General features: G+C 37.5%; 2 protein-coding genes across 2 annotated transcripts; both read right to left on the reverse strand.

The window, feature by feature from the left end:
• Positions 1–2602: 2602 nt before the first annotated feature.
• tbrg4 (transforming growth factor beta regulator 4) lies at positions 2603–10610 on the reverse strand. The gene is made up of 11 exons (XM_005804671.3): positions 10527–10610; positions 8601–9089; positions 8200–8520; positions 7540–7714; positions 7233–7390; positions 7021–7131; positions 6795–6939; positions 5158–5400; positions 4952–5063; positions 4745–4859; positions 2603–3099 (listed from the first exon to the last, which is right to left on the reverse strand). Exons 2-11 carry the CDS (start codon positions 9021–9023, stop codon positions 2998–3000), a joined length of 1905 nt encoding a protein of 634 aa, XP_005804728.1. The 5' UTR covers positions 9024–9089; positions 10527–10610; the 3' UTR covers positions 2603–2997.
• A 199-nt stretch (positions 10611–10809) lies between these two features.
• On the reverse strand, positions 10810–27213 carry LOC102219654 (DENN domain-containing protein 3-like). Its single transcript, XM_014470839.2, has 28 exons — positions 27057–27213; positions 24899–24984; positions 24355–24520; positions 24079–24171; positions 23028–23143; positions 22608–22732; positions 22305–22416; positions 21878–21997; positions 21696–21794; positions 21100–21219; positions 20814–20929; positions 20563–20718; positions 20378–20474; positions 20153–20256; positions 19457–19641; positions 18673–18832; positions 18401–18596; positions 18137–18305; positions 16651–16910; positions 16400–16570; positions 16166–16295; positions 15847–15954; positions 14458–14597; positions 12990–13150; positions 12739–12875; positions 12008–12126; positions 11684–11821; positions 10810–11251 (listed from the first exon to the last, which is right to left on the reverse strand). Exons 2-28 carry the CDS (start codon positions 24980–24982, stop codon positions 11033–11035), a joined length of 3801 nt encoding a protein of 1266 aa, XP_014326325.1. The 5' UTR covers positions 24983–24984; positions 27057–27213; the 3' UTR covers positions 10810–11032.
• Positions 27214–27262: the final 49 nt, after the last annotated feature.

Genomic DNA, 27262 nt, shown 5'->3' on the forward strand with positions numbered 1-27262 from the left:
CCACAAGATGCATGTGAAACCCTGAAGTATTCCCCTCATTAAATCCTGTGCCTTTTGCTCTAATTATGTCCAAAAGGAGACAAGAGGGAGGACATGTCCTCAGAGCGCTGTTACAGCATAGTGCCCTTCATCTTTAGCTCTTGTCTGAATACTTTTATTTACATGCAGTGTAAAACAAAAGCTGCTCCAAAAAACCAACAGCATAACAAAAACAATTTTTTATCAAAGCATCAAAAATCTACATCCAGTAATTGGGCTACATTTGCTCAACCTTTCATGATCGACCAAGCAGGGGAGCCTCCACATAGTTTCTTAAAGGGGTTGCCAAGTGGGGGCCACAAATAATATTGGGAGATGCACCACAAAGCCATAAGCCAGAACAGAACATCAGGAGATTTGGTTATGTTGTCATTAAATACTTGTTTCCTCTGGAACAATATCAAGGATAAAAAACCTTTAAAACCTAAGCACAAATCGATAAATTAATGGAGCAAAATATTGTGAAGCGTTAAAACAGGGTTCCCATAAAAGGAGGCTATGAGTTCTCTACACAACCATCCAGACCTGTGCTACATGTCCACACCCCTCTCCTTTCTCTATCCAAACCCTTCTGGTTACTGCAAACACTCACCAGTCTCGCAAAAGCCTTAAAAAGCTCTTGCAACATTTTTTTTGTCCTTTTATATCATCCTCCCTATTGGTGGCACCTATACTCTAACATCGAATTGAGCCAACCTACAGTACTAGCAGAACTTGTAGCTTCTGGAGGCTTGGGGGCTCCTGGCACACCTGAAATCTCATATGACAAATTCCTAAATCTACTAGTTGTAAGCACAGAGGAAAAAAGCAGTGAAACTGCCTTTTTTTTTAAATGAAAGCTTATCTATTAGTAACTCAGAAACTAGAATGATCAAAGAATTGAACAAGGATTAATCCGTAATGTAGCAAATCAAGTATAAAGGTCATCATCTAAATATGAATCAATAGAAGAAAACCATTTTTTATTAACTGAGATTTGGTTAAGAAATAAAGTCCTGAAATTACTATTTTCTATAAACAGTTTTCTTCTCTCCAATGATAAAATCAAATAATACCAACAGGCCAGAATGCTTTAAAAACAACATTTTGGACATTTAGGATAAACTGATTCTGTGCATGAACATGCCCTGGCACTGAGGCCTCATATAGTTATAGAAACACAAGGCTTTACAAATATGGAGCTTTTATTTTATCAATGTGTTTTTCTTTTTTTAATGATAGTGTTTTTATATGTTTGGTCTATAGTGAACCTTTCCATATCCAACATCACCATGACGATATCAAATCGCAGTTACATGAATTAAAGAGTTAAAAATTTCTTCAAATATTCAACTTAGGATTCAGGAAACATAGTTTATCTAGATAAGCTTCATAGCGTAAACATTTTGTGTTGTAAATATAAAAAATTTTTAGAAAGAAAAAAGTTAACTCACAGAGCATATTACAGAAGAATAAAGATAAAAAAGGTTTCTATTTATCTTCTTTATCATTCTGTAATTTGCTCTGCAACAAAACAGCTCTCAGAGCTGTTTTGAATAAAGTCCTTTGAAGATGATGCAGAAATTGCAGTTAATTATCCATAGCAATTATAGCATAAAGCAAGTATACCTCAGTGTAGATCAAATCTAGTCTCGATACAGATCTGAAATTATCAACACACCTCCACTTGGCTTTCTCCATTGGTTAAAAACAATTAGGTTGAGAGTGATGAAACGTAAAGAGAAGGATGGGGTAGCAGCAGTAAGCCAAAGGATCTGCAACTGTAGTTTCCATGGCAACCTAAAACTTCCCACGGCCTGAGTGCTTGTTCAGCAGAAGAGACTGACGCTTTTCTGGATGGGATCTAATAGCCTCCATGCTGCACGCATGCCCTGCAAGAAAATAGCTGGAGATTTAAATTGAAACTCGTTTTTATTTTTTTTCCGTTTTCCTCTAGCATTCACCTCAGGTTGTCTGTGTCTTGCAGTTCTTTTTGGACATCTGTTATAGGTGAGATTGAATGTGCATTTTTAACATTTAGAATTTATTTTGTCTCATTTATTTTGCAGAAACTAAGCTTCATTTAAAAAAAAAAGAATGTATTTGCATAAGACTTGGCTCGGCCTTGGTCTTTCCTGATCCTTTGGTCGTTTTGTAGGTCATGCTCCTTTCTCTGCCTCACAGTGTCTGATGTGTGAGCTGCTGCTGTCCATGAGGTTGTGTAAGCAGTTTCAGGGCAGCACAGTTCCTCTCTGAATCTCTTGCCCTTGCCGGCTCTCCAATGCAGTGCCCTCTCACAGACATGCACATCTACTGACACATTTGCAAAACCATAACTAAGCATTTACCAATAAAATAAGTTTTCACTTGTTTGAAATATTATCAAGCTGCCAGTGAAGATATATTTTTCAAATAAATAATTATTGTTATAAAATAAATATTTATTCAGATTCCAATTTGGACTCAAAAATTATACTGAAATAGCAAAAGGATATGATTGTGACTGATTCAGCTCCATTTGTCTGCGTACCTCCCAGTTTCATTTAATCCATAATACTTCAGATGTTAAAAACAGCAGGAAGAATTGTAATAAACTATTTATTCCACCAGATGATGACACACATTGACAGATATAAGTTATTCTGATCATTACATCCAAATGAGAAGAAATATTTGACCAAATATTTCCCCTTACTCCAGAGCTCCGGTTGCAACAATCTCCTTGCAGATGTAAGGACAAAGTTCTTGCTTAGATTATATCTCTGTTGTCGTTATTTATATCTAAATTCATCCTAAACTCTTTACTTGTCGTCACCATGGAAACAGGGAAAGCCCCACATGTTGCCAGGGGAACGAGAGCAAAAATATGTGATGCCGCTCCGACCCCAGCGTGAACGTGGGTGGAAGTGTGCATTCCCTTTGGGTCCCTCTGGGTTGGGAAAGCTCTGATCAAGCTGAGCTTTGGAGGAGTCGTTCTGATCACTTGGCCATGTCCTGGGCCACGGCCTTCCCCATTTTATCCTTCAGGTACGCCAGTTTCTGCCACTCGGTCTTCAGCTCCAACCACTCATAGTATGGCACCTTAAAAGGAGGATAAAGGAATGTTTTAAAATGAGTTTGCGTATGGTATGGTCTTATTTTAAGCACATGGTGACAAGTAATAGGATGCAGTTCTTGGAACAAGACAAGAAACAGGGATTAAACAAATGCAGATTTTATCTCAGCTTTTCAACACTTTTTATTTGAGATTTGCTTATCAGAAAGTCTTATGTAAGTGTTTCAGACATACCCAGGACGTTTAGAACAACAGCCAGACCTTTTCATAAATTTTGCAACTATTACTCAAGTTCAACCTTTAACTGAACTTCCCGAGTTCCTCCAAATAAGCCTGGATGGCTTATTTTAAGCCAACCAGGCTTAAAATAAATGATGAGTAAATTTTTCCATGAAGATACTGCGTTTTCTCAACAGAAATTTAAAACTAAACCTTTAAAAGTGCTTTGAGACAAATGCTAAAACTCTCACTTATTAATATTACGGTATTAAGCGTCAGCTGGAGCTTTCCTTACACAAATTGACAACTCTTATCAGAATATTTGATACCCAGTATGAAGTAGAGAACCACAATATAAAAGCTCATAATCACAATATTAATGACTGCAATATTGCTGTAACAAAGAACTGCTTGGATGCAAAATTTGGTTTAATATCATATTCCAAGCACCATGCAGTCACACTTTGCTTGCAGCTAATAGTTGCCAATTGGAAGTTCTCTGGCTTCTTCCATGGACACCATATGTATATTTTATTGACTCAGATGCTAAAGCTCACAAAATCTTGCATGATATGTTTTCCTGATATTGTGCAACTCTTGTATCAAGCCATGCCAACCAAGGTTTTAATAAAATTAAGTTCTAAGACTTCTGCAATGTTGCTATGAAGGGAAAAGTTGAAAGGAAGGGTTTCTGGACTGATCTTCAGCTCTATAAAGCTGTTCCTCATTTATTGCTGTTTTCTGTCGGCTAAAAGGCTACCACCATAGTTCCTTGAAACAAGAGACAGCAAAAAAGCACAAAAAGCACAGACTGTTATGGTGTGGAAATTAAAGGAGACCTGACATTTATAATTCAGCTGCGGTATTTCTATCTAGACAAGTAGTTATGTAAATTCAATTTTTTAAAATTCTAGAGCATCAATGAGCAAAAAACTGACAAAGAAAAAAAAAATCGTGTCAAAATCAAGCCACCCAAAATAGTTATCTTTTTAGTAATGTACAATACATTTGATAATAAGCAACATGTTGGAAATACTTCCCCAAGGTTCAATCTCATATTTGCATTGAATTGAACTGATCTATAGCTGACACCCTGACTTCTCATACATGCAAGTTAAAACATTTTGCAGAACAGCAAACAGCAGAGGCAAACCGGGGAGGTAAGGAGATTGTCCTAGATGTGAAAGAGACAGAGCTTGGCTTGCCCTAGATGAGGCAAATCTGTGGCTGGAGCTCTATTTATACCACAGACTGCAGAAGGGCCCACCTGATATGCAGTTCTAGAAAAGCTTTAGCTCCATTGTGTGCATTTTCTCAACCTGTCAGGTGCAGCTGCAGCAAAACTGTTTGCCTTGCCGCTTTATGATGAAATTCTGCTGTCACAGGGCAAACACAACTGATCCTTGTCACAAGCAGCTTTAGGGTAGACAAACTGCCACAGCCTCGCCGTACCTCCACTAGGATGAAACCAGCCAACTGGAGATGCCTCTTCATCATGATAAAGCGCCCCAGAAGGTCTCTGCTCTTGGAGCCAAAGTTGGGAAATTCCCAACTCAAAAAAGCTAATCTGAAAAAAAAAGGAAAACAAAAACTTCTGGCATAGGAAGAAAAGGAAAGTAAGATCTTTCAGTGATTCAGTTATTCTCCTCCATGACTCACCGCCGTGTCTCTGCAGGCAAATCCTGGGTTCCTCCACCACTTGGTAGATGAGGGGCTTTTAAATTTGTCATGTCAACTGGTTTATTGTCACAATCCACAACAATTTCTCCATCTGTTTTAAAAAAGTAGTTTCAAAATTTAAAAAAGACCGTTTGTATGGGTAATTATTTCTACAATTGGTCACGTTTATTGGCCCCCCCTCTTACCAATTGTCCATCCATACACAGTATCAACACTGGTGCGAAGGGCGCCCGTATTCCCACCAAACAAACTCTGCAATGCCTCTCTCAGACTGCTCTCCAGTTTGGATAAAGGCGAGTTAGTAGCTGAGACAGACAGGACACTAAGAGAGGGGACAGCGTCCGAGGAACCGGGATGCTCCAAGAGGAGAGTGGCAGCAATGTGCAGCAGCTTCAGTCTGTAGCTCTCCACTCGAGCTGGGCTGCCCTCTACAAAAACGATGAACATAAAGACAAAGGTTGATAAATTACTAAAAAAAAAAAAAAAAAAAAAAAAAAAAAAAAAAAAAAGCTTTTGAAGAAGGCTTTAGCAAAAAGTGTACAAGTGACGGTTGGAGCAGAAATGTTACAGTGCTATGCTGCCATCTTGTGAGGCACAGGAGGAATTTGGCTTTTGGCCCCCAAAAACAGACTTCACAGCTACTTAGATCAGATCTGACAGACGCAAACCTCTCTGGGTGTGATTTAACAAGCTGATTTACTAACACGTACAGTCAGTGAGAGCCTTCTGGGTGGAAATATGAGCTTTAGGAATGCAAATGTTTAAAAAGTATCTATTTTTGCAACATGTGACATTCAGGAGCAGAAGGCAAGTATTTCTATATCGTTTAACAGCAGCACAAACCAGACAGATGTTTTTATATTTTGCAACTAATTGCGTAATATGCAAGGTGTTTTATTTAAAAGAAGGATAAAAGTGTATTTCTTTACAAGATTTGTTTGGAAAAAAAGACTTACTTTACAGTAAGCTAAATAACCCATTAAATATGTGCCTGACACAGTAGCAGATTATTATCATCCTTTGACTTGTTGGAAAAAATTGGCTGCAAACGTTCCCCAATTTAATTCCTGTTCTGTTTCATGAAGCTTTAGAGTCATTTATTTCCCTCTCTGGATGCTGGCTTCTACTTCTCCGATTTCAATATTGCCTTTATCTGACTTCCTGTCATGTGCTGAGTGGAGGTTACAGCTGCATAACATAATGCATTGTGCACCCAGAACAGATTATTATAAGGTTTGGATTAACTCATGTAGGTTTGGTTTTTTTTCCCCTCCCTTAATAATGAACACCTACATTTAAAAAAACAGCATTTTGTGTTTACATGCGTCGTCTTCAACTACCATCTAAAGCGATTTGATGTTCTGAAGCATTGCAGTCCAAGGAACCGGGATGCTCGCATAGAAAACAGGAAATCAGGCACTTTTTCACACCACCGTATTGTGTTTTCGTGGCTGTTGTTCCTCCTCATCAAATGATATTTTTACAACGTAGATAAAATGCTCATAGATTAGTCACCTCTCCTGCCTAAAAGGTAATAATTCTTTAATATTCTTGATGTCTTTTCCAATACATGGTAACCTAATTGTGCTAATGCAACTGTGCATTTGTCCAGACAGAGAACAAATAGAATAAGATAGAAAGCCGAATAAGTTCTTTTCAGAATTAATGTACTCAAATTTATTTTCAAATCTTCAATTAACATCCTGCAGGATGACTGAAAGTGCATGAAGGAAAATTGGATGCTCACTTTTAACTCCACTGTTGTAGCATTTCCAATCCCCTTAAAGGAGTTAAAAATCCCCCACCCAGGTAAGCAGTTTACCTTGCAGGTTGGTAACATGACTTGTTTGAGTCATAGGGACGAGATAGTCGGGCTTGGCCTGCTGTAATACACACAGGGACCACACCACATCTGTCTGCAGGAAAGGCTCCAGACTAGCAAGAGACTCCTTCAACACAACATGAACCTTTCAAGAAGCAGAGAACATATAGAAGTTGAACCAACTGGACACAGTCAGCAGATCTGCAGCACTTCAACTCGTTAATACCTTTCTGTAAAACTCCTCTCCTTTGCTCGGCTGGAAGCCAAGCCTGGCAAAAGTCATGAGCAGATTGCAGAGCTGGAGAGTGCTATACTTTTCACTCTTCGCTGTGTAGTGCTGGGGGAAACAAAAAAAACATGACAGACGATGAGGAGAAAAAAAATAAAAAACAGTTAATCTGAGGTCATTGATAAAGCCCTGGATAACAAACAACTGACCTCAGCAAAGGCTTCAAAGAGAGGAATGTGGAGCCATTTGAGGAAGCCCAGAGACTTGGCACAGCGCGTGACATCAGAGGAGCTGAGCTCAGGAACTCTGGGTAACAACTCGCTGGCTATTCGTTGAAAAACCTGAGAATGGTTGAAATTGAGCTTTCCTAGAAAGAATGAAAAATGAGTTATTGCCATATTTATTCTCCTCCAAATCTAAATCAACATTGAACTTTACAACTTAATTAGTCTTTTTATAACCAATAGAAGCAGCTTCCGTTTCAGTGGATCTTCATTTTATTTTCAGAGATATTACCGTATGCGAAGGCCAGATCCATTATTAATGGAGTGGTGAACTCAAATGAGGGTTTCTGGAGGAGGTGGTAGGACACAGCCCTGAGTAATGGGATGCTTCTGCGGTTCTGAGCTGCCAAAGCTACACAGACTTTCCTGATATCTTCAGCTGTAAAGCCCTCCGAGAGCTCTAATGCCTGCAAAAGATTTTTTGTTTTTAAAAAAAAGAGGTCCTTATAATGGTTTATAAGTGGGAATCTTTAGCAACAACATTCAGTGGGATTCAATTTCATGATGGGAGGCCTGCTGAGTATTTAACTGGTACCAGTGGTTCTCAATAACAGCAACATCTTAATAAATTATAATAATAATGAAATTATATTTATCAATTGCCACCGAACCTTTATCAGCCGCATTTCCTTCCACTTAACTTTCTATTAACATATTTGAGTTCTGAATGGGGGGAGGTTTACCAACAAGAGCACGCTGGACTAATGTCAAGTGTGAGGTTTTCCTCATGCAAATACTACATTACTTTTTTATTAAATGTTCCAATTCACTGAGAAAGATATATCAGTTTTACTTCTTTAATTGAATTAAGAGAATGTACTTTTCAATTCTATTCAAATTAACTGGCATACACTTATGAAGTATTTCTACACGTAAATAAAATAGTTGATACCTTATCTTCAAGTCTGTCCACCAAAGCAGGTGCCATGTGCTCTCCTTTGGAGATCAAAGCACTGACAGTTTTAGCATCGGCGATTTCTGTCCAGCGCAGCTCCAGCTGTTTTAAGGCAGAGTTCACTATCGCTACGTCTTGTGAGGCTTTCCTCGCCACTCCCCAGTCTATCAGGAAGCCCAGTTGCTTGTAGGAAAGCCTTCGGACTCTCCATAGAACCTCTGTTTGGACAGAAGCCAGTACTGGATGGGAAGGGAGAATCTTCATGATCCAGAGGGTCCGCAAAACACTCACCAGATTGCCATTCCACACCGATGACATCTGGAGAAAAAGAACATATTCACATAAAACAGGCACTATTACCTAATTAAATGAGGAGTAAGTAATAGAGGAACCCTTACATCTTTTGATAGAGTACTCATCATATCAACCAGCCTTGAATCTGTCAGCACTTCATCTTGGTCTCTTGTAAACTTCCCCTTTGTCTTTAGCATCAGCTGAGTCCACTTCATCAGGGAGGCAGCCGCCTGATTACCATTCCCTCCGTACTGTTCCCAAGCAGACAAAACGTCTTCTGGAGCCGACACTTTCTCTATCATCTCATCCAGCTGAGTTCGAGCCAGAACATTGTAATATGGCTCGTCTTTGGTTGCTGTCCGCTCGCAGAACAATCTCTCAGTGACCCATAACCAGTTCCTAACCCTCGGTACCTCTACAGGTCCACCTAAGGGTGGATGAAAGCGGACAGCAGTGGCAGTCACTGCAGCCTGAGAGGAAGACTTGCAGATTAAGTGGGCACATCTGCCCAGCAGGCGGTTGGCCATTCTCTCAGAGGTGAGACTGGAAAGGAAATGTCCTCACAATCCAAAAACACACATTCCACTGTTGATCTGTGAGAAGCAGAGCAGTAGAGTTAAATCTGGATAGTAGTGTTGTGTGGAGGCATGTTACCTTGTCAAGATGCCTTTCCCCACCGATTGCGAGCTATAATAAACCCTTCATGCTCCTGAACAGTTTTATTGGTATACTATAAGACCTAAACAACATCCTTGACTAACTTCCAGTCATTTTACTGTTGAATATTTGTTGTATCAAATGATAGAATGTGACTAAAACTCCACTTTGTCACTTTTTAAAATGCTACAACACATTGAAATTGTGTTATGAGACATATTGAAAACTGCCTTAATTGTCTTGACAATTAAGCTCAAAAACTGATTGGCCAGTTTATTAAGTCCCCATCTTTGATTAAATGTAAATGTCACCACACAATCACTTAGCAGTTCAATGCATTTAGGTATATAAATGTGGTGTAGAATGAATCAAGTATCAGAAAGGTAAAAAAGGTGACTCAAGTGTATAAACACTGGGTGTTTGCATCAGAGAAGCTGGTCTAAGTATTGTAAAAGGCGTTGGGGTCTTAACACCAGCACCTATTGGATTCAAAAAGAATGGCCAGAACATTGGAAAAATCTCCAGTTTTTGTGTGCAAAACGCCCTACTGAAATCATTAGCAGCAGAGATTTGCTGTATTTAATTTATAACCTAGGTATAACAAAAACACGTGTTTCTTTTCCGAATTACCATAAAAAAAAGTTTAAAAAATGTCTGAAACTCTCTGTAGGTAACAGGATGTAATTATTATATCAACCGAAGAGTTTTCTTAAAGCGTAATAAAATTAAACTTTCTAAAGTTGTCTTCCCTCTAAACACATAGAAAATATGTACAAAAATAGCCCTTCAAATTCATAAGAGTGCCACTGACTAACTACAGAAAAGTAAATCTGCAAGTAGAATGATCAGAAAGAACCTATTGAACTTCAGATATAGTAATAAAGTAATCATCGCAACATGAACAACCTTTGCAATGATGAAGAAAGTAGACTTAAATTGAATTTTTGCGCTTATGAGTTTGCAATTCTAATCTGACAATGAATACAAATCTGTCAAACACAAAGACTTTGTCGCACATCCCCACCAGCTCGACTGAAGTCTTGAAACATGAAGATCTTGCTAAGGAGGACATGCGGGTTGTATAACCTGCATTTACTCACCGGAGACTCGCACAATGGAAACACTATATCAAATTCTGTATCAATGTCACCGTGACTGTATCCGAAAATGTTTCTTACGATTTATTTTTTTACCAAAGCCAACAGTGAACATGTTCCTATCATGTAACATCAGAACCTGACCTTGTGTGGAAATGAGGAGACGCACTGAAACAACGCCAGTCCTTTTTCCTCATCCAGCATATTAAAATCATAAAACCTGAACACAGACCGCATCTAAAGAATGCTATAATTACCTTCCCGCTGATGACTTACCTAAAATAATGGCTATTTTTGGAAGGAAACCACTCGCATGAGGAAATGTCTGGCAAGCAATTGTCGTCGCAGGGAATTGACGTCAGAGACGCTGTCATGTGACCAGCGGATGAGGCTACGATTGGCTACTATTTTTACATACGATTCAAAACTATAAAATATTGTATTGTAAGGAAACAGAAACAACACGTAATTGATATTTCTATACAAACATCACAGTAAAATAAAGAACATTTATTAGAAATTCTTACATAGAAACAAACATCACCTTTTAGTACTCTAAAAGGTGTACTAAACATAAAAACACATTATCATCTTACTTAAATGTCATTTTAATTTTAGCAAATTAAAATGATTTAATTAAGATGAAATCAAAACACTTGTCCTTAAAAAAGTAAAGTTACTGTTATAAACTAATAGAATCCAAGAAATAAAATATAAAAACATATCTTTGCACCTACATACATTTCTGCATACTGAAATTTGTCTTGTATCTTGAATTGTTTTTATGTAACCTGCCAGATGGCAATTTTGCCATCCCGGCGTGCAGAGCCGCTCAGGACATAGCGATCCTCAGCAGAACAGAGAGTCTGGATACTGTCCGAATGGGCCAGTAGCTCTTTCGTCACTGTGAGACTGTCTAGGTCTAACACCAACACCAGGCTTTTCAGCTGGCCGTCACAAAGACCTCCAACTCTGCTCCATCCTCTGCAGCCAACCCAGATCTGGGAAGATGAAATGAAGCAGATCATTAAGTAAGTCCACACCAATAAGTGTCACAAAGCAATAGCCAGCCAGAGCCACTCTGGAATAATTTCAGGCTCTGGGTCAATTTAAGTCATGATTACATGGCAGATTAGTTTTCCCATTTAGTTTGACTAAACAAATCAAAATAAAATAGATTTTCTGATTATTAACACTACACTTAACGCTAAAGGAGTTAGAATTTGTCCCTAAGACAGACTGGCGACCTGTCCAGGGTGTACCCCGCCTCTCGCCCGGAACGTTAGCTGGAGATAGGCACCAGGACCCCTCCCGACCCCATTAGGGACAAGGGTGTTAGAAAATGGATGGATGGATGGAGTTAGAATTTGGTGAATAAATATTAATTAGATAAGCTAATAAGCCATGTAAACAGACATGTATTCAGAGCTCACCTGGTTTTTGACTCGAATCATACACGTGACTCCTGAAGTGCCTGGCAGAGAAATTCTTTTGGGTGATTGTTTGAGGTTGTCAGTCTGCCAGAGACACAATTCCACCGAGTCAGAGCAGCCTGTCCAAACTTGTCCGCGCTGCAACACACCAACCTTTTAGTTAGATTTGCTGGTCTTTATTATGATTTGGAAAACATTCTGAAATTTCAGTTTTAAAAGTTTGAGCAGCAACTTATCTTGAAGGTTCAGTGTTAATCAATGCCACCTGATAATATGTAATATAAACCTGTGAAAGAGACTGCTGTATTAAAGTTTTCAAGTCACCTCTGGAATAACAATAAAGCAGCTGAAGCAACTGGGCATGCTCCGTAAGTCATCAGGAAGCACTATCCTCCTCTGTGGAGTGCCACACTTTTTTAGTTCCACAATGCTGTCGCCACAACCTGCACATGCAAAAACGCTCAAGTTAAAAAGAAAGTTTTTTGTTGATTATTCATGAGCAGATAAGACAAAAACTGTAAAGATGGATGAAGAGTTATCTCCATCTCATTTGAGTTTATTAGAATTTTATGCAACAGAGCAACACAGAGTAGCACTTAATTGTACAGAAAAAATAAAAGTGATATGTAGATTTCAACAATTCTTGCATTTGTATATGTTTAATGTGGGACAAATTGATATTCACTCTCTGAATTAATAGTCTGTAGAACGACTTTTCATTGCAACTGCAGCTGGAAGTCTTTAGGATATACCAGCTTTGCACATCTAGAGACTGAATTTTGTTGAGCATATTTCTTTGAAAAATAGGTCAGTTGAACTGAAGAGAGAATCTGTGAATATCCAATTTTTTGGACTAAATTTAGGCCTTGCTGTAAAGGTGCCACAGCATTTTATATAAACATAAAATCACAACAAATGTATTAAAATTTGGGGTGATATGAAAAAGTTCAATTGGTATGAATATTTTTGCAAGACACTGTACCTACACAGGCACAACGACAAACATGCACCAAATCAGATTGAAATGGCCGACTGAATCAACAGTGTGTACTCACAGCACCAAATGACGCCGTCATAGAATCGTATGGAGCAGAGACGGTCACAGCTGAGGTAGAACTGGCGCTTCACCTTCAGAGTAGCCGAGTCCCATTGCAGGATTGTCCCGTCACAGCTGCAGGAGTAAGCAAGTTGCCTAGAAAATTGAAAAATAGAAAGACGAAAAAGTGACTAGTTACAAACCCACATTCGACTTGAAGAGACTGCTATTTGAGAAATATTAATTCACTGAGAATAATAACATCTTCACCCATTGCTATGATCTGTGGTGTCAACAGAGAGGCCAGTCACTTCATGTCGGTGTTCAGTCAGCTGTTTGTTGCAGGACATACTGTGGGTGTCGATGATGTAAATAACAGAGTCCTGAGAACCCATCCAGACCTGATCATGAACCAGCCCCATCATGCATGTCTGTACAGAGAATAAAATTATGTGAAAATCCTCAGGAAAATGCTAGCAGAGTAAAAAAACACAAGAAATGCCTTTAATATGTCTGTGTACAATGTTACTATTTATCTATGAAGTACCATTATACCCTTAATGTGAGGCATAATTCGATGAATGCTTAGGACAGTTACTAACACATACAAAATAAAAAAAAATAATGACAAAACTTTTAAGAACTAAATTCAAAGTGCAAAAACTGGAAATAACTTCAGCACATTTTTTATTCAACAAAAACTAACCGGCATAGTGGTTAAGATCTTGTAATATTATACTTATAGAAACCTAATTGAAAAACAATGGAAATGTGTGTGAGAGTGAGGCGTTCTCTGAAACAATGCTTGGCATGTAGCCAATATATTAGAAATGCAGTTTATTTCTCTAGAAATAACAAAAGGTGTAACAAAAGGGCATTTGTAGGTAGAGTGGCAAAGTTGAATACATAGATTTCACCCACAGAAAACTTCTCAAATCTTGTCTGTAAATACCAAACAGTCTTTGGTGAAGGTTGTGTGACGGTACAGACAACTCTGCTAACAAACACATGGTCATGAAGTGTTCATCTTGTAGGATGAACAGTTGTGGGATATGCTGGTAATGCCAGAGACCAATACAACCACACTGGCTGATTTCCCAAAACAATACCAGTAAAAATATAACAGCATCCTCCATCAAGCATGTGACCATCATTGAAAGGAGAGGCCAGGTTGTTATGGCTGTATACTATTCTCCCATGCACAAATGATGCCACCATGTTAAATTATTGACAAAATGTCTTGTTAAAACTTCAAACCTCCAATCAAGGAACAGCACCAAACAAGAGTCAATAGCAGATTATGTTCTTTGGTATTTGCAGAAGATTTTAAAGGTCACAATAAAAATACTATTTGCAAATGCATTTTCTGCACCACTGTGTCACACTGTAAAGATAAATACACAGGCTTGTTATAATAATATAAAATTTATAGCCAAGAAACATTGTTACAATAAAAAAACAAACATTGACTTAACACTAATTTCCTTATTCAGTTTCTAAGTCTATTAATTTTTCCCCAGAAAAAGCAACTTAGCAAATAAACTTAAAACATTTTGTTCTTAGTAAATTAACAAAGCAACAAAGATAGCAGTTTTCTTTTCTTTTACACAATCTGTGTTTCAACAAATACTAAAACTCCCACCCACAGGATTATATTATTATTAAGCTTTAACATTTCTTTGAATTATTTTTAAGACTTTTAGTCACATGTATCTGTATGACATCAGTCTGCTCTCACCACTTGTAACTCTCCCGTCTGAATGCAATCCTCCAGAATTGACCAGCTAGCTGCATCAAATACAACCACTCTGCCGCCACTCAGCGCCACCCACAGCTTGGGGTTCATCACTATGGGGGATTTTTTGTCCCATAACTGACCTGAAATTGTAACAAAAAACATTTAAATTGTAAGTAAAAAGCAGTTCATGATTCTAAAATAGAACAGAACATCAGATTGTTCTAGAAAAATACATTTTAGTCATGTGCCTTTTTATGTTGTCTTACATTATATTAGTTTATACCAGTTTTTAAGTGTCTGAGAAAGAATCTAGAAACTGAAAAATTAATCTACATTTAGAAGATTTCTATTTATCAAAATAGTTAAACACTCGATATGTACAAATGGCAGTTTTGTGGATTCTATAGGACGTTTTGTGTGCTTTGATTTTGTTTCAGTACTTCAAGCCCAGCCAATAGACCAAATCTGTTTTTCAGTCCTTGCTTTTGACGGGGAGGCCTTCTCTATGTTGTTCGTAAAGTTTATGAACAGCACATGTAAAAACACTGAGCTTAAATATATTTGTTCATCTTTCAAGGTGAAATTGGCTTGCCAAATTAGAAAAGAAATTTACTATCATGACTTAACGTCAAATGTTTCAGTATTCTCATGATTAATGTACAGTAGCCTGCAGCCACATTATAACCAGAAGAAATCTTTTAGGAGTGTGAAGGACATGACAATTTTCTTCTTAGATAACTTTTTAGACAGCTAATCACTTCAATATGAAACCTGTGTTTAGAAGATCATGTTTCAGTTTCTTTGATTACATAAAGAAGTGTTTTGCCCTGAATTAGATGTACTGTAGCTCTTTAACACACCTGATTCACACCTGACTGAAATTCAACAAAAGCCTGCTCAGCCATCAGATGAAATCAGGTGTGCAAAAGCAGGGAACGCCTAAAACAGGGTTGTTGAAAGTCAGTCCTCAAGGGCTGGCATTCTGCATGTTTTAGTTCTCTCCCTGGTTTAACACCCTGGTAGTTGCTACCTCCTCGGCATGTCAAAGCTCTGCAGAGGCCGGCTGACGAGCCACTATTTCATTTATGTGTGTTGAACCAGGGAGAGAAATAATACATCTGGCCCCTGAGGACTGACCTTAAAAACCTGCTACTTGAGTATCGGGGTTGGGGAAAAGTGACTTGAGGGAATTTCCATTTTTCTCTCACATGACATCTGAGATATAATGTTCCAGTACAGACCAACTTTGTTCACTCGAAGAACTCAGTTAGAACATGTCAAAAACATGTGTACGGGAAAATGCACACCTATTGCCCAACACATTAGAAAATAAAGTTGCAAATTTCAGAAAAATAGTTGCACATTTCTTAAAGTTAAACAATTAGATACCTGGAGTGTACAGCAGCACACATACAGTCTGAGGTTCTGCTAAGTCCAGAGATGGGTTGATTTTATGCTTTAGAGCCTCTGAGGTAGTATTAGGAACTATCGTATGAACTGGTCAAAGACAAAAAAAGAAAATGTATACATTATTGTATACACAATAAATGTACAGTAACATAAAACAGTAATACACAATTGACAAAAACTTATCAAAAAGGTAATCCAATTGTTTAGAGCAAACTTCTACCATGTGACAGTTGTAAAAAAAGTCTTTACACAATGTCACTGCATCCGAAAGCAGAGAAACCAGGTAAGAGAACCTAACCTTCATGTAAGATTCTATCAAAGTAAACCAGCTTCGAAGCTGCAGAGATGGATCTGTGAGGGTTCAGGCAGCCAACAACAGCGTCCATCAACAAGACATTAGTCAGAGCTTGAGTCATGTACTGCGGGTCCTGAGAAAAGACAAAAAAGATGTAAATAAAATAGAAGGTAAATACATTTTATCTGCTGAAAACAGAAGGCAACGTGTAGAGTTTTATTGTTTGTTGTATTGTACCTTATCTTGGTCACTCATCTTGCGCCCAGCCCACATCTCTTTGATGATGAGGTTCCAGAGTTTGGTCTCCATTTTTAGATTTGCCTCAAATAGCTCAGGCCTGCTAAAAGTCTTGATCCGAAGACTGAGAATACGGACAAGAAGAAAGGGGGCGGAGGCCATCTTTACCTCCTAAAAAGGGATGATAGGATTTACAATAGCAGCAAAGTAGAAACTTTCAGAATGAGATATCTGAATAAAATATGTTTAACCTGTATGTCTCTGAACTTTGCAATTTCCAGGAAACCTGGCTGTCCCTCTGTGAGCAGAAACAAGCGTTTCTGCGTCATGGCAATTTTTCCGACACCATACGAGGTCTTGACACGTGAGGACAACTTATAAACACATTCACTGTCGTCAAGGTGGCTGATGACCTCAGAGAGGAGGTTGACATCTTGTGCTTCGGCCTCCGTCTCCTTCCAGAAGGTGTAAAACATTTTAAAGACTTTTGGGTCCACCTTCATATGTTGTTCTGCAACAAAGACAATGTTTGTTGTCAGGGTAGAATCATAATTAAATTTAACAAAACAACAATAATAAATAAATAAATAAATCTGTATTAACATTTTGAAGATTTGAACACGTTCCACTTTTAATATCACAAAAGCTTGTTCTATGTTTGCCCTTATGACACATTCTTGCAACAAAACATTGACTTCAGTGTTAACCGCCATCAGAGTTTTGGTGCATTTTCTTCCATCTAGCTGTGCATGATTGTCTTTTACATCAGAACTAAAAGAGGAAAATAAATCTTTGTCCCACATACAAAGACTCTTTAAGAAGTGGGTCATGGGTGGGAATTTAATGTCACGCACTGATGACCTCTGACAACAAATGCACTTGATCCGCTCTCACTCTCAGTGTTGTCTGACATGCCAATTATTCTCATTTTTCTTTGAAGATGTGTATTGTGCCTCATCTTTCATTTAGTAACATTTACAAGCCACAAATAACCTATTCTAGAGTTTTTATGGTCTCAAAATAAACATGACATCAACAGCAATGTACCGTCACACTCAGCTGACAAAGTTAGGGACACTGAAACTGAAAGTTTGATCTCCATGTTCCTGACAGCTGAAGCAACTCTAGTCAGATTGTTCAATCAGTTAAGCATTAAAGAGCTTACTAAATTAATTCTAAGTGCTATTTACTTTTATGAAAGATTTAAACAGCTATTAATACTCCTGAACACATCCTAGTTTGTGGCTCAGAATACAAAATAGGGAATTTGTGAATTTCTTACAATAAATATTATTGTAACACTGCTTAATATGCTTGCAAAAGGGTCAAAAAAAGGATTTGGTTCAATTTAGCAAAGATGTTGACATAAAGCATCCAGGATTAGAACTGTCCCTTTGATTTTGTCTTTGAGGACACACTGTAGATTTGATTTTGACAACAGATGGTGATACACAAGTTTACAGTAACTCTCTATCAATATCGTAATTGCGCCATCTAGTTAGATTATCAACCACACCGAAAAAAGCTTGGGTCTAGAGGACTCCTCTTGATTCATTGTTGGGACTTAAGCTATCTGGAAAGTAGTCTGATTTGCACAAAATAAACTAGCTGTTTATATGCTTCTTATGAATATTTACTTGAAGACCTTTTCTAGCTATGAATGTCAAATTTATTTGACTATTGGTTATTATGATTTGTGCATTGTAGGCTTATTATACTTGGTATTTTATCCCTTACCATCAGTGAGTGCATCAAATAAGCGACTTATTGTTGCCACATCCTTCACAACTCCACATTCCTGAATGCAGCGTACAAATTCGTCCTGATCCAAGGGAGTCTGAGGAAGTTTAAACTTCTTGATGCGATTATCTGTCCGAACAGCCGGCTTCTCATTATCTGTTTTTATCTAACAAAGGCAAACAAAATGACTTGATTCATTCACCCACTGACATCAAGCTGCAACTGCGACCAAAAACTGTGTAGATGAGTTTGCTGACAGACCTTGAAAAGAAAACTCTTAAGCTCAGGTCTCTTTTGGGCTTGCTGCAGCTCATCTTGATGCAGAGAGTCCACAATCCATGTGACCAAATGTGTGGGAAAGATTGCCGTGTCGGTCTTGTTGAGACTCTGGAAATCACTCAAAGCATCCAGTCGCCTTGAACATAGCGTGTTGATGAAACCTCGCAAGTAGTAAAATCTGAAGAGACAAAATAGTAGGAGTCACATTGGTGGGTTAAAGTTTTATGTTTAAATCTAAGATCAAGACATAATACCTGGCCAGCAGAGAAGAGTTGTCAGTTTGGACAGAGAAAATAGCATTTCCCAGCAGTTGGATGAGCTCACTATAATAAGCTTGGACAGAGTGAGAAGACAGAAACACTGGGAACTCTGGGAGTTTAAAAACTTTTACAGGGTCGGGTGGTGTTTTCAGCACTGGAGAAGAACAGAAGAGAATGCGGAAAGAGACGAGGAATTAAACATAAAAGCAAAAAAAAAAAAACATTGAGTGAGCATCAGTTTCATAAATGTACTTAATATATGTCTTAACTATGTAGGACTATGCAGTGACTGTTTTATAAATCAATGCAAAACACTCAAATATTTTGACCTGAATGTTATGTTTAACTATGAAATATCTGCAATTTTATGATTTCAGATCTAATTTGCACAGAACGTGTTGATCTTTTAATGGTTAAACTGTAGATTTGCAAGTTAATAAAGCATGATAAACTAAAATAAAATAACTTAAATTAAAAATGGTGAATGACGAACAAAATCTAATTTTTTTAATGTCCAAGTTAATATGACAACTTTAGTAAGAAGACGCCCTACACAAGACTTAAATCAATTATTTCATTTAAGAAAACTAAAAAAGAGCCACAAGTTAAAAGCTTATATATGGGAGTGATTAACGGATTATTTAAATCAAAGTTGCAATTTTAACACATAAATGTTACATCAGAAAGTCAAATGAAATACTCATATACTGTAATGTGCCACTGAATGAAAAATAATGCTTTGTTCTGCCTTACAGCCATTTAGTTTTATTTCTCTCACCTGAATCAGACATGACGCCCCTTGTGAGCAGTGGGCTTTTCTCAGAATTGATAACCTGGTATCCCCCTAAGTTAGGGAGACTCATCCCCAGTCTTTTGCTCAGTTTGTTCCCGACAACAGAACTCTTTCTGCGGGTTAGGATTTCTTGCATGGTCGGTCTGCGTTGTACCTCAACAACAGACATTCTGCAGCGCACACAGGAAAAGAAAGAAGGTCAGTTGACTGACCATGACTTTACAAAGCAATACCCTGACATGCTAAACAATTTCCTTGTTAAATCTTCACAATTTCAGGTTTTGAATTGATTCAGATCAGCTACATAGATGGATCAAACATATGAGGTTGTATTTTTTTGCTTCTACTTCTAGTTGTTTATGGCACTGTACAATAGAGTGTCAAGAAAAGGTTTTCATTTCTTTCACCTTTGGTCACATTAATTTTATTGAGATTTTTTTTTTTTTGGTAGACCAACACAAGAACGTGCATAGTTGTGAAGTGGAATCAATGTTACATTTCTATGTATTTATTTTATAAATAAAACTCGTAAGTATGCAATTTATATTCCACAATTCCCTACAAAGATACAGATTTTTGAGGTTGTAATGTTCCAACATGTGAAACAGTTTCAGAAGGATTTGCAAAGTGCAGAAATTTCACAAGGATTTTTAGACCTGCTCAGTTGATACAATAACGTACTTCTGCATCTCAGCCCGAGTGCTGAGCTCCATTCGTGCAAAGTAATCCATTTTTTTGTTGAGCCGATCCCTCAAGAAGGAGTGGAAGATGTGTGTGTCCAATACCTGCAACACAGGTATGTCAATATATTGATCAATATTTTAGATGTTTTAAATAATATTAGTTAACCTATAACCAAACCTTTGTAACTATAAATAAACAAAAGCCAGAAAATTGAAGGAATACCACTTTGTAAAAAAGCAGCTCCTCTGGCTCTCTTGTTTTCAGGAACTCTTCACTGTGAAACACTCGATGTTCATAGTTCAGATGACTGCAAACATCCCTGATTAAAACACAACAGAATATTCTAGCATATTGAAACAGAATATGTTTAAGAAAATGATCAACCTGCAGCTAAGTGTTCATAACACCTAAATATGTTGACCAGCAGTTCCAGAGAAATCTTCTGGATCTCATGATTGAGTTTGTGTTGCCAGGCTCTTCTTTGTGCACGCTGCTCATTGATGTCCATGCAGCTTGCACTATGGTACTGGCCCAAGTCAAAATGTATCTGCAATGAGCGACTCCTATAAAAGGCAAAACATCTCTTCATTTAGTATGTGTAAGATGGGGTTTTGGTGTAGGTCAGCTTTGATTACTGATCCTAAAGCACACTTTGCACCTCTGTATGAAGTAGTCTGCAGCAGCTAGAGGAATTTCAGGGATATCAATAGCATCAGACAAAGATGTGGAAACGGTCCCATCATCAATATTCACTAAGATCAAATCATCGGTTTCCTAAACAATCAAAAAAAAAGGAAATCATATTGAAAAGAGAGTAAATAAAACATCATTTAAAGACAGCAATATTTGAACTTTTATTTTGTTCTTAATGTCTTACATAGAGTTTGAGACTTTGGTGTTACTTTTAAATGTATACATGTTATTTTGGCAGGTGATGAACTTACAGCAGCAACTTCAGCATAATGGCTCAGATGGCATCCCATAAGAAAGGCAGTCGGAGCCATTAGGAAGTCCAGCATTCCTCTGGCCAGCACAGGAACATAAGGATGCTGCCATGTCAGAGGCTGGGGAAAATGAAAGCAACGATATATTAAAACACATGCCTAACAAGATGCAATACTGAACTCATTTTCCTTTAGAGTTTTATGTTTTATAACCAACATTTTCAAATATAATACATTTTCAAAATTCACCAGCAAAATACAACAAATCAGATGACTGGATTATTAGTTTGACCTTCTTTATTTTATTCTTCTTTGAATGTCTAACAATATGAATTTACTCAGTACAGACACTGTTCAATAGAACAAGTTTTATTTTATTAAACTTTACTTGAATGTTTTAATTATAAGGATTCCAACTGCTTTCTGGCCATCTCTTCATCTCAATATCGCACTGCATTTCTAAAATCGATTATTGTTTGCCATAATAATCATCGACATGGATTTTGAATTAGATAAGGTAGTCCAACACAAACCAGAATAAAAAAACAAACATTGTTTTTCAGTTGACAGATGAGCAGACGTATGGGTTAACGGACCTGCAAAAAGATTAACAGGCTTTCTGCTACTAGCGTCAGTCTTGCCAAGTCAGCAGAAAACAATACCACCCGTTGCTCCTGCAGAAGAGAAGAAAGCACCTACAGAAAGAGAAACACAGAGATGTAACCATTAATCTGAACCTCCTCTTGTTGCGTTTAAATGCTAAATTAGTGTGAAATACCAGCAGTAGTTGCTGCGGTCGGAAGCAAAGGAAAGGCAGGTGGAGGTCCAAGTCGATAGCTGGAAGGCTTTTGTCCTCTCTGGACGGTAGCACGATAGTCAAAGGACGTAATGTAAACATCTGGAAAAAATGGAGCACAAACCCTGCAGTTTTACTGTTTCAGCTAAAAGAAAATTATCCTCTACACAGTGTCAGATAGTATGTTAGTATGAGACTCACAATTTTCTAAGGAAAACTCCATTTTCTAGGTGTGGATCTATTAGATTTTCCTGACTTGAAGCCCAGAAAGGTAACATTCAGCATTCAAATAAAGGCATGTTAAACCATGGATGTTTATTTGGAATACTCAGAGTAATAAATGTGGTAAAACATGTTTAGCAAAATTATTATTACTATGACATAGTCCAGTTAGAACTGGTCCACATACCAAATGAAGCTGCCCTGGAGGTGGAATTGGCACAAGGCTCAGCTTGATTGCAAATTCATTCAGTTTTTCCTCCATCTCTGATAACCGACATGAACTCAGCTGAAACAGAAGACTGGCAAATAATGAAAAGAAATATGAGACACAGGTAAAAACAATAGGACTGTATCAAAACATGTATGATTTTGTCATAAAATAATGTTAAGACTGATTTACAAGCCATAAATACGGTAAATATATTATATCTACACAGACACAAACTAATCTCAGCAATGTCATATGCTTCAGGTTTCTTCAGTTTCTCACCATGACAGGCAGTCTTTGAGGGCAGTGAAATAAGGATACTTGGATATGACACAGACACCGACAGCAGAGAAACATTTAGAGAACTTTAAAGATCCAGCTCCACGCTGATAACCAGTCGTCCCTTCCTTTGATGGAAAATAGAATAAATTAAACATTTATTAGTTTTCATTTCAGATCCCAATTTTAATTCTATATTATTATTATCTTAAATTATATTGATTGTTTCAAAGAAAACATTTCTTAATAATAGTAAAAAAACAACTTGACTAGTTGTCTGTCATTGTCTTAAGACATTCCCATTGTTTGAGGATGTTGATTAGTTACAGGTATTTATTTAGCATGATAACATTTCCTGTTTTAGAGTCTGCAGAAATTATGTTGCTGTATTATTTGAGAAATATTGCATGCTGCTCAGCGTACCAGAATTGATCGATAATACTGCATCACTACTCCATGAGTCTTGTTGCCAAAGACGTCGGTAAAAACCAGGAAGTGAAACTGCTCTTTTTTCTCCTCCCCAGTGACCAGCAGACCACCTAGTGATAAAAACAAAAACATAGAGCATCTTAATGTTACAGTCTGCATGTATGATCCCCTCACTCAAAGCACAGATTTTAATTGATGAAGACTTCTACAAGACATTATATAGATATAAAACTGAATTTGGGATTCAAAACTCCCAAATTCAGGAAAGCAACTTCCAGGAGTTGCTTTTTGTTCTTTCATACAGTTCCAAAGAACTTTTTAGATTTTTGGGCATAATTGCTGGTGTTTTAGTCATATATCACATGAATGGATCAGCTCAGTTTAGTTTCTTCTAAAATGCAAACTAAAACAAAAAAAAGACTATAAAAGACCACTTTGAGAGAGAACTACAATCAATTTCAGTTCCTCTGTGGGACAGACATTACAATCGTCAGTTCCTCCAGCAGAACTATGTAAATCACCTGCTGGCTGAAAGCAAAAGTTGTCTTCAACAGTAGAAATGATAAAGACATAAAAGTTCAGATCCGGTATTTTATGGCAGGCCATTAGAATAATAAACCAATGGATTAATTAAATATGCTTATGCTTAATGCGTTTTTACATTTACAGTACGTCAGAAATTGTCTAAATCTGGACATGACAATGCATTGCCATTAATCTGCTTTATTGATTTACAAGTGGTTTTGTAATAGTTAGCTATCATAATGCAATTCTGTTTTTTTTTTCTTTATAAGAAATCTATTTCTATGTTTGAAGTACATTTAAATAGAGCTAAATTAAGCAACTTTACTTTCCATACTTAAACATGTCAGGTCATTAGCACACATTGCATTTTTTAAAAAATACATGAAGGTATGTACTCTAATATTGCTACTCTAAGTGCTTTATTGACATTACAATAGTTAGTACTTTTCATGATGGATTGCCTCAGAATCAGGGCGTCGTTTCTGCATTTGTGAGAGTAGAGAAAATAAAAATGTTTCACCAGGAAAACAGAGCTGAGGCAATGCCATGAGGTCGATATTTTTTGGTACACCCACATCTTCGCTTCCTTCTTTTCTCTCTGATGCACTTTGATCTGGAAAGATGTAAAGTTGTAAAATAATAAAACTTGAAATAATCCACAGACTAGCAATACCATTAAAATAAAGTACTATCAGGAACCTGAAGAATGTAGGAGACACGATTCTTTAGAAATGGTCAGTGTTACGTTGTATGCATCAAATCTTAACTGGTTGTTTTTTTCTGTTTTTCTTTTTACCTGAAGAAGGATGCTCTTTCTTCATTCTGAGAAACGAGTGGTGTCGTTTTCCATGCAACTTTGATGTCTCATTCTCCGCTGACCTGCTCTGGAAGGGGGGAGCCAGAACATGAAGAATCTCCGGCTCCAACAGGAGAGACTCTGAGCTCACACTGCTGTTACCAGCCTGAATAAGACAGAGGAAAAACATACTGCATTAACTTTTATGCATGCCTTGAGAATATAAAATATACTTTTTACATCTATCCATCAATTATTAGACCCTGGATTCCATGATTGTATGTTAAGCTGATTGATTCTGTGGCAGTTGTTTAGTAAATCTTCCTGTATCCATTATGCTGTTTCAGCCATTAACTTTTTGCTATATTCAGTAAAAATTGGTTACCGGTCATTAACATACTCACATATTTTTCCTATTTTGTCAATGTTATAAACATGCAACAACAGTTAACCGCTATTTCAACAAAATAAGAAAGATGTCACCCCAAGTTTGCTAGCGACACTGCAAAAGGCAGCTGAACAAACTAAATTTAGACACAGATACCTTGTAGATTTCCTGAAGCTTTTCACTGGACGCTCCAACCACCACACAGGCTTCCAGCAAAGTAGGCAGCAAACAGTCAGTCATCACTGGGGAAACAAAAGATTATAATCCAGGAGTCAAATGGATCAAATGTGAAACGGGTGATATTAAAAGAAAATTAAGTCATATAAACAAAAAGAGTGTAAAAATATAATTTTCTACTGGTTGCTATAAAAAACCCAAACTGTGACAAAATCTTTTATTATTACTCGTCACACATCATGCTCTGTGGAACCAACATTTTCTTGCCAATTATAGGGACAACTGTAGCTGTGGAAAAAACCCTCAAGTCACATGATTTTACGTTCCCATCAGTGAATTAATTCAGAACGCAGAGTATAATTGACCTATTGGATCTTATTATATTTAGAACTTTCCAGAACCAGAATAGGACCTTTAATTCATTTTACAGCAACAGAGTAAATGATGTGAAAAATGTATTTGCTCTACATGCAATTGCTGCAAAATATACAACTTATTAAAAATTGTACTGCGGTGTCCTCGTTTCTATAGTCTACTGAAAGCTTGATTGTTTTCAGTAACTGTGACAGAAACTTATTCATAGTAACTCAAAATATAAAGCTGGACATCATTAATAGGCACAATTTATAGAGCTACAAAAGGTTTACTAAATTATCCTTCAAAAACAGCAACTTTTTCATCTTCTAAAATTATTCTAAAATGTCACTCCTGGTCCAATTTCAATCATTTCAAACTCTAAACCAAGATGCTGATGGCTAGATCGTGTAAAACTAAGAGCTTGAAAAACACTATTATATTATTATATATTATACATCAGCATAATGAGACTAAAGAGAAAGTACTTCTCTCCAACATTTCTCTTTGGAGAGAAGAGTACCTTCCAGAAGAACAAGTATCTCTGCAGCGATCCACCTATGAGACCTGCATGGAAGACTGACCTGATGAAAGCCACTCCTTAATAAAAGTCACAAAGCAGCCCATGTGGAGTTTGCCAAAAGACATCTGAATGACTTTCACATCATGAGAAACAAAATTCTCTGGTCTGATGAGACAAAGATGAAGAAACTCTCTGGTGTGGATGTCAGGCGTCACATTTGCAGGAAACAGAGTTCATTATCACACCAATACTATCCATACAGTGAAACGTGGTGGTGACAGAATCATGCTATGGAAGTGGTGACCAAAGTCGGTCCTGGAGGACCGGCATCCCGCATGTTTTAGTTCTCTCCCTGGTTTAATGCACCTGGAACCAATGATGGCTCATTAGAAGGTTTAAGAAGAACATTGACATGCTGAAAATGTTGTTACTACCAGCAGGGAGAGAACTAAAACATGCAGAATGCCAGCCCTCGAGGACCGACTTTGGGCACCCCTGTTCTATGGTAATGTTTTGCAGCAGCAGTAACAGGCTACACTATTCAGTATTTTCCCAACCCTATTCATTAAAACACACCACACTGCTTGTTTTTGATGTTTCACTGCTTCAGCAAAACTGATTTCAGTTCCTAGCTTATTTACAGGCTTTTGTTGAGCTGCAAATAACTGAATCAGGTGTGTTCATGAAGAAAAACATCTAAAACATGCAGGGTGGTATGAATTGAAGATCGGTGTTGGGAAGCACTGCGTTATTCTGTTTTCCAGGAATAACGCAGTGTTTGATCAGTCTGAACAATCTGATTCACTGTTCATGGTAGCTGTGAATCAGACTTTTAATTCGTCTGTAATAGAGGTGCCTTTAACAATACTATGTTAATAAATACTTAAAGGCTCTCAGAAACACATTGATCTTTGCATCCAAGTTGGCAAATACAACCAAATCATTGAAAACAAAAACAGACGAGAGTGATAGAAAGGCCAGTGAAATCCATAGTAGAGAAACACTTGTCATATAAGAGGCTGTCAATTAAAAAAAAGCAAAAGTACAAAAGTAGCATTGATAAGTCTTGTTGATAAGAGTCGAGTTTTTTTTTTAAGTTGCTTTGTTAGTTTAAAAAAACAAAAAGAGTTTAATTGATGCCGCTGCACATGACTCAGTCACGTTGCATAGGTAATCATGTACCTGCTTACCTGCAAGGCAATTTCTAAATGCGTTTCCTCATTAACCTTACCTCGCTAAAGTCGCTTCAGTGTTACTTACCGTCTCCCACGCTTTTTTCCTGATTCTTAATTCTTTCTCCTCATATCCTTGACGGCACGTTCAGAGCAACTCCGAGGCGCGGTGAACTCCTGCATGAGAAGCTCCGCTCAGTTCCTTACAGCCTGCTTCCTGTTCCCCCGAGAAAGCGCAAACATGCATGTCAATCAGTCAAGTGAGGTGAGTGACGCTTTATGGCGCGGTACATT

The sequence above is a fragment of the Xiphophorus maculatus genome, chromosome 3 (assembly GCF_002775205.1).
Source record: "Xiphophorus maculatus strain JP 163 A chromosome 3, X_maculatus-5.0-male, whole genome shotgun sequence".
NCBI classification, from domain to species: Eukaryota; Metazoa; Chordata; class Actinopteri; order Cyprinodontiformes; family Poeciliidae; genus Xiphophorus; species Xiphophorus maculatus.